At 39.0% G+C, this 18,209-nt stretch overlaps 1 protein-coding gene across 3 annotated transcripts in view; it reads left to right on the top strand.

Annotated features, from left to right (window-relative positions):
* LOC124551287 (protein MTO1 homolog, mitochondrial) overlaps positions 1-15,230 on the top strand; it is a 90,060-nt gene extending 74,830 nt beyond the window's left edge. For all 3 annotated transcript variants that reach the window (XM_047126310.1, XM_047126293.1, XM_047126304.1), the window contains 3 exons: positions 10,631-10,852; positions 10,942-11,002; positions 15,085-15,230. In XM_047126310.1, the coding sequence (XP_046982266.1) occupies positions 10,631-10,852; positions 10,942-11,002; positions 15,085-15,183 (382 nt within the window). In that variant the 3' untranslated portion in view covers positions 15,184-15,230. The remainder of the gene's footprint in view (positions 1-10,630; positions 10,853-10,941; positions 11,003-15,084) is intronic.
* Positions 15,231-18,209: the final 2,979 nt, after the last annotated feature.

The raw sequence follows: 18,209 nt of genomic DNA, 5'->3' as shown, positions 1-18,209 counted from the left end.
TTCACTTTAAAAACTGCTAAACAGTCTGTGACATCTAGATTCAACTGCACCAACACTAGCATTTCTGAATAGCACAATTAGGAACTCGCTCTGCAACATATTCTTAGTTTCTGTAACTCTTCTAGCCTCAACCCTCAGTAGTACGTCTCCGTGCTCTCACTCCAGTACTACATGTCTTCTATCCCACCAGTGCATCTACACAGTCCTTTCTGTGTCCCTATTTATATACTCTCTGCTTCCTCACCTTCCAGCACAAACTCCCTGTACTGCACCTAGCGGCCCCATCCTGTCCCCACCACCTGCACGCTCCCACAGCCAGCACTAGTATCTCTCCTCACCCCTATCTTGTTACTCCTCCCCCTCCCCACATCTCCTCTGTACCCACCTATACCATCTAGATTGCTGCTCACCTCAGGTATAGTTGCAGTTGGCCCTTAGTGGCAGGAGACAACAGTGGCCATGGGTGTTGAGTTGGGCTTGCGGGAAAGTTTGTGTGTGTGTCTTATTTCTGATGAATGATTGTGCCAGAAGCTGAAAGACTTCTAGCACTGTTTCCTGTGGTGCAACCCAGTGCATTCTCTATTTGGCAACTAACAATCTGTCCTTTCCATATTTTTCAAACAATAGAAAGTCCAGGTTGGAATATCAACAGTTATGAAAATGATAGATTGCTGCTCACCATGAAGATGACACATTGAGTTGCAGAGAGACTGAAATACACTAAGCGTTCAGCCAAAGCTTACTTCAGAATAGAAAGTAAAACACACACACACACACACACACACACACACACACACACATTTATTCTGGCTGGAGATAACTGCTGTATGTGTGTATGCTTGTGTTGAATTGTTGTTGTTGCTGTGTGTGTGTGTGTGTGTGTGTGTGTGTGTGTGTGTGTGTGTGTGTGTGTGTTTCATGAAAAAGGATTTGGTCAAGCACTTCAGTCTTTTCATTGTGCCCATGTGCAACTCAGTGTGTCATCTTTAGGGTGAGTGGCAATCTTTCCATATTGTTATTATTCCATGCTGGACTTTCCATTGTTTGGTCTGTACTACATGTTTTTACATAAAAATTGTTTTGTTGTTTAATGCAGGACCCTAGTTATCATCACATACAATAGTCAATGCTGGGTACTCCCTAAAACTGAAAAGAAACGATATATGTGGCATTGTCATCGTCATCACTACCATCATTGTAGTGCTGTGAGAATAGTGTGAATTTATTGAAAATATTTTTATGTGATAGTAAGCCAAATCATGTTTTAAATCATTCCTTTCCAGTAATGATGTCGAGAATTTAGGTAATATAGATGATGTATTTTGGGTGACAATGCTCCCTGAACGTAAAGTTCATTTATCATTTTCTTCAACAGAGCAATGTACCAAGCTGATGGGCTATCTTTTAATTATTTGCTGTTCACTCTGCCTTCGAGCAATTAGCATAGAGTGGAGTTCTTGGAATTTTTCTTCTTCAGTTTGGATTATTGCTTGACATCACTGTAAGAGGCTGAGCCAGTAGTGATATTAATTTCTGTGTTGGACTGTTTGAATGATGCACAGGATTGTGTTATGGCTGGTCCTTGGAATGTGACAGTTTTCAGTTTCATAATAAATGGACTAGGTCTTTGTTACAAATTATTCTTCATGATTGTGGACAGTGTTCAAGGTGTACTCCATTGTGTGATGATCTGAACTTTCCACATCTTTTACGATTTGTTGCAGGCAAATCTTAGAAAAATAAAGCATCTTCCCAAAATGTTCACCCCTGTTATAAGCTGACAAACCCAAGTATATGGCGTGCTGCTTGAGCAAAATGTCTCTAATATCAGCTGCTGAAATTGTTGGTGTGTGCCTGGTTTCTGTTGTGTGACTAGGCCCACATTTGCTTTCATGTAATAGGGTCTTGCCTTTAGACATGTTACTTTGACATGTGCAGATAATAATGTCATGTCATATTTTCCATGGACAAGCAGTAATGTCATCATCCTCATTTACATCATATGCCATATCGTTCCATCTTAATTGTTGGACCAGCAAATGAGGTACATCCATCAATTACGGTCCATAAACTTCTCTCCCTTCTTCAATACTGCCCCAAATCTGTCCTCTCTGCTCGATGTCAGATGTTGTCATATCATTATACCTGAGTTTTGGTTGTCCTCTTGGTCTTCAGTCTTTGAGTTTCAAATCACAAATCATACATCAGTTTTGGCAGCCTGCTAGCATCCATGAATCTCATATGTCCATACCATATCAGCTGCTGGTAGGTTATTTCTGGAGAGCTGCATTGCATGACACAGACCAGTGAAAAGGCACGTTTTTAAGCAACAGGCGATGCAACAGCTGAGCCACCGAAGCAGCAGACAGTAAAAACTTGTGATAGTATGCTATTTTCCCCAAGAAGGCCTGCAGTTCCTTAACAGATGTAAGGCGAGGAAGGGCATCAATCGCAGCGACAGTTTGCTGAAGCAGACGAATACCATCCTGAGAGAGTTGAAACCCCAAGTACGTGATAGATGCCTGAAAAAATTTTGATTTCTGAAGATTACACTTAAGACCGGCAGTCTGTAAGACATGAAAAAGTGTGCGGTGATTTTGAAGATGCTCGTCAGTGGTGGAGCCAGTGACAACAATGTCATCCTGGTAATTTATACACCCAGCGACAGTGAGCAATAATTGTTCCAAGAATCGCTGAAAGAGAGCAAGTGCGCTGGCAACCCCGAATGGCAATCGTTGGTATTGATAGAGGCCGAAAGGCGTGTTAAGGACCAGAAACTGCCGGGAAGCAGCGTCAAGAGGAAGTTGATGATAAGCTTCTGACAGATCAAGTTTAGAAAAATACTGGCCTCCAGCAAGTTTAGTGAACAATTCTTCAGGTCGAGGCATAGGGTAAGTGTCGATAAGGCATTGAGCATTCACATTGGCTTTGAAATCGCCGCAGAGACGAATATCACCATTTGGCTTAGCAATGACAATGACAGGAGAGGACCACTCACTGGAAGTGACAGGAAGCAAGACCCCTGAAGCAGTGAGACGATCCAGCTCCCGTTTGACCTGATCACGAAGGGCCACAGGAATGGGCCAAGCCTGAAAAAACTTAGGCCGAGCAGTGGGTTTGAGTGTGATATGAGCTTCAAAGTCGTTTGCACGGCCTAACCCAGGAGAAAAAAGGGACGAAAATGTTGTCGACAAGGAATCCAATAGAGCATAAGGAATAGCATCAGAGACGATATTGACAGAGTCATCTATGGAGAACCCAAAAATGCGAAAGGCATCGAAACCAAAAAGATTCTCCACGTTACTATGGTTGACCACAAATATGGGAACAGTGCGAACAACAGATTTGTAAGATACCTCAGCGTCAAATTGTCCCAAGTGAGAAATCTTCTGTTTATTGTAAGTCCGTAATTGCCTAGTAGCAGGTGACAGGATTGGAGAACCAAACTGAAGATACAGCTGAGGACTGATGATAGTGGTAGCAGAACCAGAATCCACCTGCATGCGAACATCTCGACCAAGTATTTGGACAGTGAGGAATAACTTCCCTGAAAGGGAAGAAGTACAATTGACAGAAAACACAGAATCAGAATCAGTGTCATGTTCATGAACATCATGTATGCGGTCGGATTTGCAAACGGATGACACATGACCCTTTTTTTGCATTTGTGACACACGGCCCAATGTTGTGGACAATCTTCTCGTGAATGTTTCGTAAAACACCGCGGACATGAAGGAAATTGCCGTGGGTTTTGTTGCAGTTTCTTAGAGGTTTGTTTACGGTTAGGCCGAGGCTGCGCTTGGGAGCGTACTGCGGCCACGTCGGCCGGCGGGGACATGCCACATGCTTCGTCAACATCGCACAGAGGTTGTATTTCCCCGATGTCGCCCCACGCCTCTATTTGCACTCCAGCGGCATGAGAAATTTCTATGAGACTTAGCGATGGATAGCACTTCATCTAGAGTCGGATTTGCCAACTGGAGAGCACGTTGCCTAACTTCTTTGTTGGGCGCCAATCGGATAATAGCATCCCATACAATGGAATCGGTGTAGGATTCTTTGTGAACTTCAGTAACAACAAATTGACACTTTCTACTGAGGCTGTGAAGTTCAGCAGCCCAAGCGCGATAGGATTGATTCTGTTGTTTTTGACAACGGTAAAAGGCAACACGTGAGGCTACCACATGCATTTGCTTTTGAAAATAGACGGACAGAAGTGAGCACATTTCAGCAAAGGACAAAGACGCAGGATCTTTCAAAGGAGCCAATTGTGACAACAGCCGATACATTTGAGGTGAAATCCATGAAAGGAACAGAGACTTACATGTTTGTTCATCCGCGACATGAAATGCCAAGAAGAGATGTCGAAGACGTTTTTCGTAATCAGACCAGTCTTTTGCCATCTCGTCGTAAGGAGGAAAAGGAGGTAGAGACAACGACAAGAGACACCCTGCATTTGATGCCACGACGAAATCACGAATCGCATTTGTGAGAAGCATTTGCTGTTCTATGAGACCTTGCAATAGTTGCTCTAAAGTAGCCATGGAAATATGGGAGTCAACGATGTAAAAGAAAAATCCCATCCTGGTCGCCAATTGTAATAACTTCAAGTTGAACAAATATATTTCAAGGAAGACACAATACATGAAAGTCACAGATCAAGTAAACAGAGTAAGACGTGTGTACACTTTAACAGTCAAATCATAACTGAGTCCGAGTCTAGTGGCCGCTGGCTGGCTGGCCACTTAGGTGGCGCTGCTGCTGCATGGCTGGCAGACAGCGCCGCATGTAGAGGACGCGCGTAACTGCGTGGCGGCACTTTGAAAGATTGGGGAGTCGCGACATATACACCGCAGAGCTGGTTGCCACATCACTAGCCTGCACTACATTAATACTCTCACCACAAATAACTTAATGATTTGTAGCAACTCCATTTACTTCTTAAGCTTGCTAACACACAAGACCTGTTAGTTGACCTCCACCGCTCTGAAATGCCAGTAACATTCATCTGCACACAGAACCGTATAGATATTTCCAGAAATGAACTTTCTGGCCAATTAGATAAAAAAGCAAGCACAGGAGACAAACTTGAAGTTGGGAGTACCAGAAAAGATTTATGATTGCAACAACAACATCAGATTTGAAAAACTTGGTAGCTGGAATGGCAGGGTACAATGACCCTCAATAAACCTAGAGGTTGTGTCCTCAGTGATCTCTGGCTACTTTCTCCTTCGAGGCTGTCGAGCATTTTTAAACTTTCTTGTACATATTTTATTTATCTAACTGTTTAGGCTTATTAACTCTCTAGTCTGTACAGTCTGCATTTTCTTACCCATTTTAGTTCATCACCCATTTTTCTTGTACTGATGACCCTTCTCCATGTATCCTTCAGTGACCAGCTACAGTTTTTAGCTGCCTGGGTTTTATCTCATTTTTCACTATCTTGATAAAGCTACTATCAAAAACATTTTCAGCCACAAATACATGAAGACAGACCCTGGAGCTGACAGTTCTCCTTTACTTGTTTCACATCTTTTTTATGTAATTATACTGTGAATTGAGGGATCAATAACCAAAGTAGTTTTCTCTCTGTAAACTTATCATCATAATCATCATCCATTATTTTCCAAAAAATCCTCTGGCTTTGTTCATTCCTCCAGTTATTTCATCAACACCCACCAATTTACCAGTTTTGTGGAATTTCCAGGCATATTATACACCATTCCAAGTTATCTCTGTCCCATTTGAATCAGATGAATGTGATACAGCACAGTCATCTTGTGTATGCTAATATGAGGCGAGGTAAAAACAAAAAGAATTTTTGTTTTTCTTAAAGAATCTTTCTTTATTCATCATCATCAATTTTGTCTCCTTCAAAGTAATCCCCTTAAGATATAATACATTTGCGCCAGCACTTTTTCCAATCTTCGAAGCACTTCTGCAACTCACATTTTGTTATGGTGTTCAGCTCCCTCAGCAACTGCTTTTTTATCTCATCAGTGGTGGCAAAAGCCCTCTTACAGTGCTCGTTAGCCTTGGGAATAGAAAGGAGTCACAGGGGGCCATGTCCGGCGAATAAGGTGGCTGAGGTTACATAATGGTTTTTGTTTTTTTGCATGCATTATCATGATGCAATTTCCTCAATTTGTTTTGCCATTATTCTGATCACTTTCTTCATATTGCTTCACGCAAATGGTAAATAACTCATATTTTGTCTTCTGTTAGAAATTATGGATTGTTATCAACTGCATTCAGAAATTCCTGAACATGTATGCACAATATCATTTTTAGATGAAATTTAACAATCTTGGAAAAAATGTTGCTGTTACATGTTTTACGCTCAAAACATCTGAAAAATCTGCTTGGCATGACTCAAAGGAAATTATCAGCAACTTCTTTATTGATGATTTTGTTATTTTCCAGACCCATTTTCTTTACAGCTTCCACACTATCATTAATAATGGATGTGCTAGGGTGTCCAGGACAGATGTCTTTATCGTCTTCTTGAAACATTTTGAAACATTTAAACCACTCATAAACTGTTGTCTTACTCATAGTAGATTCACCAAAAACCAGTGTAAATATTTGAAATGTGGGGCTCCACTTTATTCCATTTTGTAAGCAAGATTTTCTCAAAAGTAAAAATTCACCAAGCACTCGGAAACACATATAACCTTTTTGGCTTTCACCAGTAAAATACTATTTAAAACAACTGAAAATGCAAACATACATTGGGAACATATGTACCAACAAGCCAAAAATCTGGAAATCAGTTGTATAAAGCCGGTGAAATCAAAAAATCCCTGTTACTTTTTGATCACAGCATGTATGTAATTCACATTTAACAAGTCATTAAAGTAATGCTCTGAGGCCCATTTAAATTTATCATCATCCGTGATGGGATTGGAATGTTCCTTATCTCTTTTTCTAATTTTTGTCATTCCATATAGAATTATCTTATTCCGATTAACCTCATCTTTCAGTTTATGGTTCCACTTGTTCAGCCATGCCACTCGTTTTTCTGTAACAGTTGGTCTTGCTTCTTTCATAGTGATTCTGTTTGGTTCCTTGGGAGTAATGTATCATTTTTTTTTAAATTCAAGATATTAGTAGCATTGTTCTGCACATGACCCGTTTACCCCATGTCAAACAGAAGTGATGACAGGTACATCCCTGCCCTACTCTCTTAACTGTATGGAAGTTGATTGACGATGTATGATCTACCCAAATAGGCAAATAATTGTTGATCTGAATGTTCTACATCATTAATAATCTAGAGTAGATGATTCAATACTTTTGCTGAGCAAAAAGTGTTGGCTTTAGGCTGTCACTTACCAGCTATCCTTTTAATGTCACCATAGCTGCTGCATCCCATATTATCAGTTATCTGCCTAACATACTCACACCTAGTGCTGTTTCAGCAATTCTTTCCTTCCACTACTATTTCTAGCAATGAGCCACGGTATGTGCCCAACCATTCTCTCGCTTCAGTTCATTTTCTCTCTCTCTCTCTCTCTCTCTCTCTCTCTCTCTCTCTCACTCTGGTTTCTCTTTCTCTTGATCAGTCCATCTCATCTTCAGCGGTCTCCTGCAAAACCGTATTTTTTTTTATTATTGCCACCCACTAGTGCACATTATGCACCCAGCTCTGATCCTGTTCTGTGTTGGTGATTCCTGCCATTCCATCAGTGAACTATATTATCTCTATTTTCCATTGGTGAATAACAACTCCTACATTGAGAGAGTCCTTTACTTCCCTCATTGCCTCTTTAGTATACAAATTAAATATCACTGGGGACAATGAGCAAACCCACCTTCCACCTTCCATGATTTTACCTTTTGTACTGTTCCATCAATGCTGTCCAACCCTGTTTGCTGCATGTGAAGAGAATGGTTTGCCCTTCTATTTTTGTGGGTGACACCTCTCTTCATAAGAATAGATAAAAATAATTCCATTCCCATTATCAACAGCCTTCTCCAAATCTACTTATGCCATATATGCTTCTTTGTTTTTCCAAATCTGCCCTCTGTTATTCACCTCACTGCTAAAATTGTTTCTCGAGTGTCCCGGTTTCTCACAAAACCGAACTGGTTCTAATGTAATGTATTTTTAACTTTCCTTCCCATTCTCTGATAGAGTACTGTTTTTAGGATGTTTTATGGATTTCATAGTAGCCTGACTGTGGAGCAATTTTTGCATGTAAACTCTCTTGCTTGCTTTGGAAGTGCAATACTTACTTTTTTTTTTTTTTTTTTTTAAAGTTGCAGTGCTACATCAATTTCATTCTTCAGCTCACATAACGTTTGCTCCATCCTTTGCCCTAGTGCCCGTAAGAGTTCTGCTGATACTTCATCAATGCCTGTGCATTTATTTCCTTTAAATTTGAGTAAAGCTTATTGAAATTTGGAAATAAGTATTGGATCTCTCCTATTATAGTCGTTATCATATCCTCATTTTCATTTGCTTATAGTCTGTGTAGGTCATGCTGTTATATGTTTTGTTTTGTTTCTATCTCATGATATCTTCCCTCCACAACATCACAATTTATACAGTTATGGATGCTGTTGTGCACAGTTTTTTTAACTTCCTGGCAGGTTAAAACTGTGTGCTGGATCAGGATTCTAACATGGCATCTTTGCCTTTCTGCAGACAAGTGCTCTACTGACTGAGCTATCCAAGGACAACGCATGATCCACCCTCTCAACTTCACTCCCGCCAGTATGTCTCTCTTGCCTTCTGTCCAAACATCACAGAAGCTCTCCTGCATAGCTTGCGGGACATACCGAAGGCAGGAGAGAGGCACTGGTGAGGGCAGCAAGGCAAAGGTCCCAGTTTCAGGTTCCCATCAGACACCCAGTTTTAATCGGTCAATAAGTTTCAGTTTTGTTTCTATTGCACTTCTACTATTTCTGCTTACTTTTGACATCTTTCATGTTCATCCTTTCTGTATTAATTCCAAAGTCACATCTGTTAACCATGGTTGGCTCTATTCTGCCTTTTTCATTCCTAGTATCTTATTTGTTGCATCTCTTAGAAGAACATTCCATCAGTTTTACACACCAGAAATTTCTTGAAATGTCATTATTTCTTTTGTCACATATTCCACCAAGTCAGACTGAATTTTTGTTTCCTTCAACTTACCTCAGTTCTTATACTTCAACCGCTTTCTCTTTAAATTCCTGAATTTTGACTGGTATGTCATTAGTACCATGTTTTCATCACTATCAATGTCTGCACCCAAATAACTTTTGCAGTCCTCAATTTCCTGAATGTTTTTTACACAAAAATAGTCATTCCAATATCTTATTTGACTCCCCTGTATCTTCCACCTATGCTTTCTTTCAACGGGTTTTCAAAAAGTGTTTTCGTGAAATCACTATCTCGTGCTTAGCACAAAATTCTTTTAATTTCTGTACACTCTCATTTTGCTTGCCAAGCTCAAACTCTCACGTTACTGTCTTGTTCCCTACTTTCATCTACAACTGCATTCTCATATCTCCTTTGAAATGATTAATTAATTCAGTGATATTTTCATATATTTTCTCGATTTTACTGTTGTTCGCATCTGTGTTTGGCATGTATATGTGTATGACTGCAGTGTCTGTTTGACATCCAATCAGTTCAACCATTTATATTGTCTGTTTCCCCCTCATTGTTATTCCCACTTCTGCTCTACCTTTATGTGACCCCCCCCCCCCCCACCACCACCACCACCACCACCACCACCACCACCACCACCACCACATCCAGTAACTCGCCTCCCGTAGCCATCACATTTCATTACTTTCTAAAATATCTACTTGTATTCTTTCTGTTTCTACATTTAAAATTTTCTAGTTTCTCATAATATTTTAACATTCCACGTATCCAATCTAATAACCATTTCTGTTGTATGACAGCAAAGTATATTCAAAATGTAATCTTACAGCACCATGTAAAAGGCTTTCTCTGATGTAGTAAGAATGTCTAGACAGGTAATTCTACTCAGAACTTGCTCATTGATTTGACAAATAAGTCAAATCTATCCTCTTGTGCTTCAGCCGGGCAGGAATTGGTTTTATTCTTTGAATGCATGTGAAAACAGACTCTCAACCCTTCATGCATAATGTGAAGCATAACCGGGCTAACATAGGTATTAGGCTGAGGGTCCCGCAGCAGAACAAGTTTTTTGATGAACCTTAAATATTTTAAAAAGTAGCATACACTCCAGTTTTTTGGAACCCATCAGTGGTTCGCTGACAATCTGAGTATCAGTTTCATGTTTGGTTGAATATTTTCACTTACTGGCATCCTATACACTTAGAAGTACAGTTTGTAGTGGAATGCAAGGAGAAACAAATGGAAAACTTATGCAGGGTTGTGCGTTTGACTCCCAATCCAGCACATTTTTTTAATAATATTTGTTTTTCTTTCAGTGCACAGTATTTTGTCTTTGCACTTTGCGTTCAAGCCTATTTTGTTTTTACTTTGTTTTCAATTTGCTCCTTATCACATTATTCACTCTTTCCCTTTACTAACTATATGAAAGAGATTTACAACTAATTTTTTGGTAAGATAATCAAGTAACCTGCTAAATGGATGGCAGATTATATTTTTACCCTTTGTTAAAATGCTCCATTCTTGTTACAGTGCTTTTGACGTGATGGCAATTCATGGTGATATAAAAACTGCAGAAACCATATGTGAATCAATGCCTGATGTACTAGGACATTTACTAAATGATAGAGCGCTGTTGATGCGTCTTGTGATAGAAGCTTTGTACGAAATGGCTATTTGTGAGCAGATGGAGGAAGTGGAAGAAATACGCAGAGATGAAGCCTTGATCATACCAACCAGTATCAACTATGCAGCGTGTGTATTTAATTAGCTTTTTTTCAGTCATACTGATTTCTTCTCTGTATGTAGTAGTTGTTCTATAAACTGCTGACTTTCCTTTCTAGGAAATCTTTGTGCTTATCATCTGAAGAGATTGAGAAATTGACACTAGTACAACCATCAACTGTAAGTATCTCATATAATAATACTTGTGCAACTTTTGCACAAATGTGGAAGAGAGTTTCAATAATATATTTTATCATATTATTATGTGAAGTGAAAATCAAGATAGACAATTATTGGTGAGCCAAAATTGGCGATAGTTAAAGTTCGTTTTTCAGTTGCTCAAGTATTTGTTTCCGTTTCATTTTATGTGAAAAATACAGTTTCATAACAGTTTTTTTTTAAATATAATATTATACTGGAAATTAAAACAGAAGTGCTCGTTCAAGGGGGAAAAATTAACATTTAGTATCTTATGAAACTGGGGTCTTAAGATACAGAAATGCAATCTTCAAGGCAGACATTAACTGTTGTGTTACTCTATCGCACTGACCAGTAATAAATAAATGTTTAAAAAGTCCTACAATGTGTGTGACCAACTCAAAAATAATTAATTATACCCCTGAATCCCCTGTAAATATCTCCTCCTAAATATTTTATGTATTGTTGAAAAATGTGTTAACAATAATTGAAATTTCATAGGTGTGTACACAGAATATACTGCAAGGTATGTACCATCACATCTTAGTAATGCAAAAGAAAAAGGTAATTATATTAAAAAGGAAAAACAGTTCCAGATGTTCTGCAAAATTATATTTATTTGGTCACGAACTGGTTCCCAGCTTAAGGCGTTCTTGAGGTGTTTGATAAAACACAGTATATACAGTTCCGTACAATAAATGGCACAACTCCAGTAATAAATATAGACTTTGAACAGAAGTCGGTAGCTAAGGTAGAATTTTCAAAAATTTTTGGTGTGTCCATTGATGAGAGGTTAAACTGGAAGCAACACATTAATGGTCTGCTGAAACGTCTGAGTTCAGCTACGTATGCCATTAGGGTTATTGCAAATTTTGGTGATAAGAATCTCAGTAAATTAGCTTACTATGCCTACTTTCATTCACTGTTTTCGTATGGCATCATATTCTGGGGTAGTTCATCGTTGAGTAGAAAAGTATTCATTGCTCAAAAACGTGTAATCAGAATAATTGCTGGAGCCCACCACAGTCATCCTACAGACATCTATTTAAGGATCTAGGGATCCTCACAGTAACCTCACAGTATATATATTCACTTATGAAATTTGTTGTTAATAATCCAACCCAGTTCAAAAGTAATAGCAGTGTGCATTGCTATAACACCAGGAGAAAGGATGATCTTCACTATGCAGGGTTAAATCTGACTTTGGCACAGAAAGGGGTAAATTATGCTGCCACAAAAGTCTTTGGTCACCTACCAAACAGCATCAAAAGCCTGACAGATAGCCAACTAACATTTAAAAATAAATTAAAAGAATTTCTAGATGACAATTCCTTCTACTCATTGGCTGAATTTTTAGATATAAATTAGGGGGAAAAAACCACTTCAACATTAGTGTCATGCAATATTTTGTGTAATGTAATATCTTGTACAGACATCTTTTATTAACCTGACACATTCCACGCCATTACGAAGTGTCGTATTCATGATCTATGGAACAAGTATTAATCTAATCTAATCTAATCTAACTGAATATCACAAACAGAGATAAACATGATGTGCAACTTACACAGACATTATTTGTACAGGAGATAGAAAAATGAGAAAGTGTTTATATATGAAAAGATTACAATAACTAAGTTAACTAATTAAGGGGCAAACAAAGTTTTATATGGAGATACATGTGACAAATGAAAAGAAATAAAATGAATTTACAGTCTGAATCTAATATTTGTAATGAAAACTTGATTTAGCAAAGGGGGAAAATGGAAATTGAGTCTAAACATTTAATACTAGGCTGGCATTCTGTGTCATGCGTTTGTTGATTCCCATTATTTTGAGTATGGTCATCTTTTTTACAGAGTGTAAAACTTAACTTTCTACATAATATGGATTGTTTCCTGCTAAAAGATGATCAGCAAAGGTCGAATCTTTCTTCCTTAATCACCAGCTTCTCTAATGTTCACATAACCGAATTGCCACAGCTCTACCTGACTGACCAATACACACTTTTTCACACTGCTTCCAAGTGACTTTTCGTACACCATTCTGTGGCAAGGGTTGTATTTTGTCTTTTCTACTGAACTCTTGGCACAGAGTGGTGTATATGAAATCACTTGCAAGCAGTATGAAAAAGTGTATATTGTTCATAGAATGCTAGCATAGTATTAAGTGATCAGACTCAATTTCAGTTTTCTTCCTTGTTAAATTAACTTTTTGTTAAAAATCCCAGATTCAGACTGTAAACTCATTTTATTTCCCATCATTTGTTGTTTGTATCTCCACATAAAAACTTTGTTTACCTCTTAATTATTGTAATATTTTTGTATGTAAACACTTCGTCATTTTTTGTATCTTCTGTACAAATAATACCAGTGTGTGTGTCAAACATCATGTTTATCTCTGTTTCTGACATTCACTTGATAAGCCGAAAGCCAGTTCATAACCAAATAAAAATAATTTTGCACTACAGTAGGAAGCATTTTTTTCCTTTTTAATGTTATTATCGTGTTCTGCCAAACACTGACAGAAAATTCAGTTAATGTTGGAAAGTTAATTATTGAATTAGCTGTGTGATTTCAACTTCAGTGCAAGTGCTCATCACATAAAATGGATCAATTATGGTCACAGGGTGGTCAAAATAAAAATGACCCGGATGGAATGTAACAATACTATGAAAAGGAATGTTGCTACTTATATATTGGAAATGCTGAGTCACAGATAGGCACAACAAAAAGACTGTCACAAATAAATAAAGCTTTCGGCCATTAAGGCCTTCGTCAACAATAGACGTACACACAACTGCAGTCTCAGGCAGCTGATTCAGTTGCCTGAGACTGGTCTCGTGTGCGAGTTGCATTTGCGTTTGTTGAGAAAGACCTTAAAGGCCAAAAGTTTTATTTATTTGTGACAGTCTTTTTCTTGTGCATGTCTGCGACTCAGCATCTCCACTATATGAGTAGCAACTTTTCTCTTCATAATACTGTTACATTCCATCCTGGATTTTCCATTGTTTGTTAAAAACGACCCGGGAAATATTTTTAAGACTGATGCAGAAGTGATTCTTGTTAATGATCTGGAGAACTGCGCATCATCGCAGAAAATGACGGAAACTGTGATTTTGATGCACCATTTGGTTCTGTCACAAGCGCATCTCCCGCATGCTCTGTTCCAAGTACATTTTCAGATGAATCCTGGTCATCCTGTCAGGGTATGTAAACTCTTAAAACTTGCTCCATTATGTATCAGAAAATCCCCATCAGTACCTTGAAGAGCCATTCCATACTCTTGACAATTGCTGTTTGGTGGGCAATGTTTGGTGTCCACATCTTAATATGATTCTTTTACTGAAGTGTTTATGCTGACCGGTATTTTCAGAAACTGTTTAATCCATATGTGGATCAGCTCACAACAGATGAATGATTGTGTGGATATCTTCAACAAGGCAGAGCAACAGCACACAACTGTATTTACTGTCTTGTCATTATTGTATGAAGTATTGGATGAGGAGAGCAGAGATAGTACAATCTCCTCTGGCCACCTCAGTCGTCTGATCTCTCTTGCTGGGATTTTTACCTGTGAGGCAAATTGAAGGGTCAGCTGTACTAAAATAATCTGGAAGCACCACAGTGGAACATTGAAAATGCTATTGCTGCTATCCTTCATGCAGAATTCTTACGCATGTCTCACAGTTTGATAAATGGAGCATAGCGCCACATCACTGTCAGTGGTGACCATTTCCAGCCTCTTCTGTAATATTCATTAATAACGGTCAATCCTGCATTTGTGCTATTGTAAATATTTTCTGACCTTTTTTAACGTGCCCACCCTGTGTGATGTGAATTACTCTAGTTAATGTATTTTAACATTGGATCCAGAGCATTCCTTTTTATTTTGATGGTGTGGGGTTACATAATAGTAGTGTTTAAAATTATGCAACTATGTTTCATTAAATTGTAACCTGGGATATACTATAGATATTTTAAAAAATAGTAAGCAAACTATTGATTTCAAATTTATCAAATAATTGATTCATTTGAATGTTAAGTGTTGTCTCATATTTTCAGATCGCCGCTGCTAGTCGCATACCAGGAGTAACACCTTCCACAGTCGTTCGCTTGCTGAATTATGTGAAACAGCAAAATAGTGTGAACTGTCATGTCTAATCTGTTGTGATTGATAAACAAATAAAAGCTGTTTGTAGTGCTGTGAATCACAAATTAAATATATTTCCTGAAGATTTTCAATATTTTCACAAATGTTTATCGTTATTAATATTTAGACTAGCAAACCTACAAATCAATTTGAATTATCATAAAAAGAACTGCTATTGACACCAGAGTTTATTCATCTTCATTAAATTTTTTTCTCAATTTTTAGTTCAGTTTGTATGATATTTGTTATTACCTAAATTTTCTGGTTGTTCGTATTCACAAAGCAATTTGGAGAGTATGGAATGTTTTACCAAACAATGATGTTTACTGACCATAGTACATGAAGCACATACTTGAAATGTTCAGAAACCGGACTTGGAGGAAAATGTGATTAGCACTGTAGAAGGTGACCACCGTATCAGTGCTAGACAGCTGGTCTGCCAATATAGACTAAGCCAGACGACAGTGTTGTGGAACATTCCCCGTGACAATTGTTACTATCCTTATCACTTACAGCACATGCAGGACTTACTTTCAACAGGTTTTCCACATCAGCAGCAGTTTTGTCACTGGTTTCACACCAGGCAACTACAGTTCTGGGATTCGTGTCATCCATCCTTTTCACAGTTGAGGCCACCTTCACGCTGAGTGGTATCTTCAATTTTCATAACAGTCATTTATGGGATAGTATGCAGAACTCTCATGGTATGGTGACAGCAAATCATCAGTATCTGTGCAGCCAGAACATGTGGGCTGGGATAATTGGCAACTGTATTTTGGACCAGTCCCTTTCCGTGTCGCCTAACAGGCAGAAACTATGAGGATGGTTTGAAAAGTTCTCAGAACAGAATAGAAAAAAAAAGTGCTTAAATCACTGAAACTTCTTTTACTTTTCAATGTAGCCTCCTTGTAGATTAATGCACTTGGTCCAACGATGTTCCAGTGCCTTGATCCCATCTCGAAAATGAGTTTCTTCCAGGCCTGCAAAATAGTTGTCAACTGTGGCTATCAATTCTCCGTTTGAAGTGAATCTTCATCCTCCAAGAGAAATTTTCAGTTTTGGGAAGAGTTGGAAGTCTGATTGAGCCCTATCAGGTGAATAAGGTGGGTGTGGCAACAGTTCATACCTTAGTACATGTAATTTTGCCATGGTGATGGCACATGTGTGTGGGCGTGCATTGTCTTGATGGAAGATGACTTTCTTCCTTGCCAAACCTGGCCTTTTTTTGCATATATTTTGTTGGAATTTGTTCAGGAAGTTATCATAGTATCCTCCAGAAATTGTGCACCCCACGGGGAAATAATCTACAAACAGAATGCCCTTCACATTCCACAAAACTAATGTCATTACCTTTCCCACCGAAGGAATTATCGTTGCTTTCTGTGGTGGCAGAGAATCAGCATGTTTCCACTGCTTTGACTGTTGTTTTGTCTCTGGGGTGTAGTAGTGTACCCAAGTTTCATCTGTGGTCACAAACCGGTGCAATAAATCTTGTTCGTTTCTCCTAAAACAGGCCAAACATTGTTACGATATGTCCATTCTCACACGTTTTTGACCCAGTGTCAAGAGTAGCAGCACCCATCTTGCAGATAATTTTTTCATTTCTAATTCTTCAGTTAAAATGTGAGATACCGTTTCAGATGACACCTGGCAAGTGTGAGCAATTTCACACACATTCAGTTGGTGATCCTCCATGACCATTTGGTGCACTTTTGCAATGATTTATGGAGTAGTGAGACATCTTGTCTGACCACTGCGCAGATCATCATCTAAGCTCTCCCGACCAAATTTAAATTCACTTGTCCACTTGGCAACAGTTGAATATGAAGGAGGAGAGTCCCCCAGTCTATTCTGGAAATCAGCATGAACGTTCTTTGCTTTCAAACCTTTCTTTATGAAGTACTTAATCGCTGTTCGAATCTCGATTTTTTTTTTTTTTTTTTTTTTTTTTTTTTTTTTTTTTCCCCCCCCCCCCCCCCCATCTTCGCAAATCACTACATGGCACGTGTTTACAGGCAACAGTCCAATGAATATCATGTGAACAACTCGTTGCGCTAGTGCTGACCTCTCATGGTGATTCCAAGAACTTTTAAAACCGCTCTCATATTATTCAATGTATTACCACATGGCCTCTTCATGTCTTCGTTGTGCTGATGCCAGCACATTAAAGACGTAAGTTCCACCTGGCACTACTGTCGACATAGAGTTTTCTGTTGCACCTGCTGGTGAGTCTGATGGTTGATATAAAGATCTAGTTGTAAGTTAATACCCACCCTTGATAGTGGGTCTTGCCCATACATCATAGCTTCAATTTCTGTCTCAGTGGATTTGAGTTTATTGTCGACTATGATGAATGCACCACCTCATTAGCAAATCCTTTCAATATGATTAGGGTGTGGAAAGTTTAGGCAGAATGTAAATAATTTAGGAGTAAAGGCTGCAAACTTTGCTGGCGTGTGTGTGTATGAGCCCCCCCCCCCCCCCTCCCCACACACACACACACACACACACACACACACACACACCTGCACCTACACTATACTGGCTGAAAATGCAATGCAGTGACAGCAGTTCTGCTGGTGGACTGGGATGAGGGAAGGTAGTCATGCTGTATACCAACTCTGCTGCAATTTCCGCACAGCATTTTATGTGGACATGACCACCAACCAACTGTCCACCTGAATGAATGGCTACCACCAAATTGTGTAAGTGCAGCATTGAGCACCAGTGGCAGAATATACTGCTGAGCACAGCACCAGCTTTCCTAAATAATGTAGGTGAATTACTCTTGCAACATTACTTTCTTTCCTGTAGTCATCTGCACTAAAGCCTTCCCACATTCTCTGGTCTGTATCCTCCCCTCCTTTTCCAATCTACTCCTTCTTGTCATTGTGTCCTGCACAAACTCACCAATGCTGGTGTGCCACATTTTTATCCTGTGCACCTGCCACTTCTCCCTCCTAATCCTTGCCTCCTCACTCCACTCAGTCCCACACTCCATTATATGTGCAGAACTGCTGTCATGGCATTGTGTATT

The sequence above is a fragment of the Schistocerca americana genome, chromosome 1, assembly GCF_021461395.2.
Source record: "Schistocerca americana isolate TAMUIC-IGC-003095 chromosome 1, iqSchAmer2.1, whole genome shotgun sequence".
NCBI lineage: Eukaryota > Metazoa > Arthropoda > Insecta > Orthoptera > Acrididae > Schistocerca > Schistocerca americana.
This window is presented reverse-complemented; position numbering and strand designations above follow the sequence as displayed.